This window comes from Cariama cristata, unplaced genomic scaffold, assembly GCF_000690535.1.
Source record: "Cariama cristata isolate BGI_N322 unplaced genomic scaffold, ASM69053v1 scaffold3442, whole genome shotgun sequence".
Lineage (NCBI taxonomy): Eukaryota > Metazoa > Chordata > Aves > Cariamiformes > Cariamidae > Cariama > Cariama cristata.
The window spans coordinates 12,513-15,417 of NW_009603052.1; the positions used below are offsets into that span (position 1 = coordinate 12,513).

The window sequence follows — 2,905 nt, forward strand, 5'->3', positions numbered from 1 at the left end:
AGCAATGCTGATGTGGATTTAAATGCTATCAAGCAGTAAGAACAAATGTATTTTTAGGTACTTCTGTCAAGTCTGACATTGATGTGTCCTATCAGTTCATTGTCAGATTAGCCCTTTGATTTATGTGGATTAATTTCCACATAACTTGCTTGGTGACCTTTTAGAGGAAAGGTAAAACAGGAAATAACCTGAAGAAATGCCCGGGCAGCTTTTTGGACACTTGCGTTTTGTGCTGTATCACGGTCACAACCTGTGCTGTTTAGAGCAAAATAATAATGACTTATCACACCGGTGACATAGCACATCGGGGGTGTAAGTCAGGAGCTTGCCTGGAAACACTGCAGAAGGTGCATAGTCCAGGCATGCACGTCTTTTGTCCTGGGGCTGGTGAAAGGGCTGGGACCTACTGTTGCAGCTCAAGAGCTGAGAGAGCAGCGTGCTGCTCTGGGATCATCAGCTGCCGTGGGCCACCTTATCTTCTCCCGTTTGTAAAAGGCAAAAAAATGACACACGGACAGCCTTGGTACTGAACAGAGCTGCACTGGTGTGGTTCTGCAAGGTGACTAGCTTTAAGGAAATAAGTCACCTGAAGCACCTGCTGTGCTGCTCTTACTGTCCCTTGTTACATTTAAAATCTTGGTGACCTTTAGCTGTGTGGTAGGAGTGAATGTACAGCATTCAGGAAGGCTTAGAAGTTTGAGTCTCTGGCACACAATCTACTGTTTTTGAAGCAGAAAATGTAGGAACCTCCACTTAAAAATTGGATTTGACATAAAAACCCTGCAAGAGCATGGTTAGGATTACATATTGAGAGATGAATTTATTTAACCTGAAGGCAGCAAGAGAGGATTAGGTATTTTAATTCCCTCCCTTTCCCTAACGACTGTACAGAGTGCTGACACTTGTTTGGCTCGGAGAAGATGACCTGTACACTGAAGTGATTAGTGTGCGCAGTGAATTTTTTAACACCTCCTACTGAAAACAAAGTGCTGTCTCGTAAAACAAAGCACATTTTTCGTGGGGCATAGGAGGACTTGTATGAAATCAGGAGCATTATCACTCAAGTGGGACGTGCAGCTTATGAATTGGTCTCGCAGATCGTGAAATTTGGGACCTATCTTGTCAAGGCAGCTGGGTGATGATTTTCAATGCTCTCGCAAGTGAGATGACTTAATAAGGTGGAAAATGTGTGTGAGTAGGACTTGCTGTGGTTTAGCATTTCAGAATAGCCAGATACTTTGCTGCTAAACTTGAGGCGATAACTATAGCTACCTAATTTTTAAAATGTCAATTCAGTTTTTCCTGGGAATTTTTACACAATAGGTACATGAATGTACAGATGAGGTAAAAAATTGCTGTAAATTAGCAGATTTCTCAAAGACCAATGTGTTTTAGTATGTGCAGTTGTGCTTTTAAACACAGGACAGGTTTTTTCACTTAAAAAGGTAAGGCCTGATTAGAGATCTCTTGTGCTTAGTCCTGTTGCCTTAACAAGCATATTACCTGTACAAACAGCTGCAATTAAAGTTTGCTTTCTTATCATTCATAACTCACTTGAATTGAAAAATTAGTAAGGAAAGAAATGTGTTTCATTTATTTGGGTATTTGATGCAGAATTATGCACTTGAGTGATAGATTATACAGGTGACCCATAGGTGGAATATGTTTGGAGCATTTTTAATTTATTTTTTTTAAACTACAGGTTTATTGAATTTCTGTGGGTAAGAAAAGGTTGAATGAAAAGCATCAATAATGTCCCTTTGAGTTATTCCAGTGTAACTTGACTCCTATCTCTGGATGACTGTAGTTGGGTGAACGTGAAAAGTATTAGCTTTTTTAAAGCTAGCTGTATGTACTTTGATTTTGGTATTAAAGAATGCCGTCTGCTTTGTCTTCTTCATCGCACCAACAGAATGGGAATGTGCCACAGCATGGCTGCAACCACGGCTTCCATATGTTGTTGTAAGGAGACAGCTGTTGCGGGACTGGAGTCAGCGTCTTGCGATGCTCTTCGACAGCTTTTCCTATTCTCCTTGTTACAGTGTCAAACAAGGGCTCAGTGTCAGCCGAGAGAGGATTTGCCTCGGAAGGATCTTGCGAGAGATCGAACAGCAGCGGAGGGTCGTGATGGGTTACACCATCCCCAAAGCACGGGCAAATTCCTCTTCCAAAACAGGCCCCAGAGGCTTCTGGTTGGAATACTGGAGTAGCGTAATGAGCCTTCCACACGGTGCCACCTGTCAGAGAAGCAGCACATGTGAACAGTGATTATGGCACTGGGAGTCGGGGAGGGCCCTGAAGCGTTGGTTCACATTTTAAGAAGTGACCTGCTTTGTGGTTCCTAGGGCAAGCTTATGTGGTGGCTGTCACATAGCGGGGAAAGGCTCTTTTGGGAGGCAGCAGGGATTCAGAATGGTTTTGGTGGCTCTTGGGCACACCTGGGCTCTGGGTACGTGCAGGGCCATATACACTGTGTGGATGGTTAGGCCCAATATTTTGGGTGCAGAGGGAGTCTCTGCTGCTTTCTTGTGTCCCTTTAAAATTCTGTGGACCTCTTTGGGGCAGGGAGGGGGGAAATGGAGAATGTAGCCCCCAATTTCTGGATGCCGGTACTGGTAGGTAGTTCTTCTGTTGGCCCTCTGTCTGAGGGAAGAAGAGCACCTGGGCAGAAACCATTTCCATGCTCACTTTCCAGCACATCTTCAAATAGGGTAATTGCAAGCGATGAGAATGGTGAAGTCTGTAGTCTAGTTTTTAAGTTAACATGATGAAGGCAACTAGTTTGCAGCTTTAGAGCTTGTCCTTTATCCCGCTCTTGTACTTGACCGCTGGGTAAGTGCAGGTCTGTAACCAGTAATGAAGAAATGACAAATGACTAGGACTAAATCCAAATGCAGTTCAGCAG

General features: G+C 43.6%; 1 protein-coding gene across 1 annotated transcript in view; it reads right to left on the bottom strand.

The window, feature by feature from the left end:
• Positions 1-1,853: 1,853 nt before the first annotated feature.
• The window catches only part of LOC104157609 (arylsulfatase D-like), a gene marked incomplete at its 5' end in the record, with an annotated part of 13,988 nt that continues 12,936 nt past the window's right edge, over positions 1,854-2,905 (bottom strand). The window contains one exon of the mRNA XM_009695014.1: positions 1,854-2,237. Coding sequence (XP_009693316.1) covers positions 1,870-2,237 — 368 coding nt within the window. The remainder of the gene's footprint in view (positions 2,238-2,905) is intronic.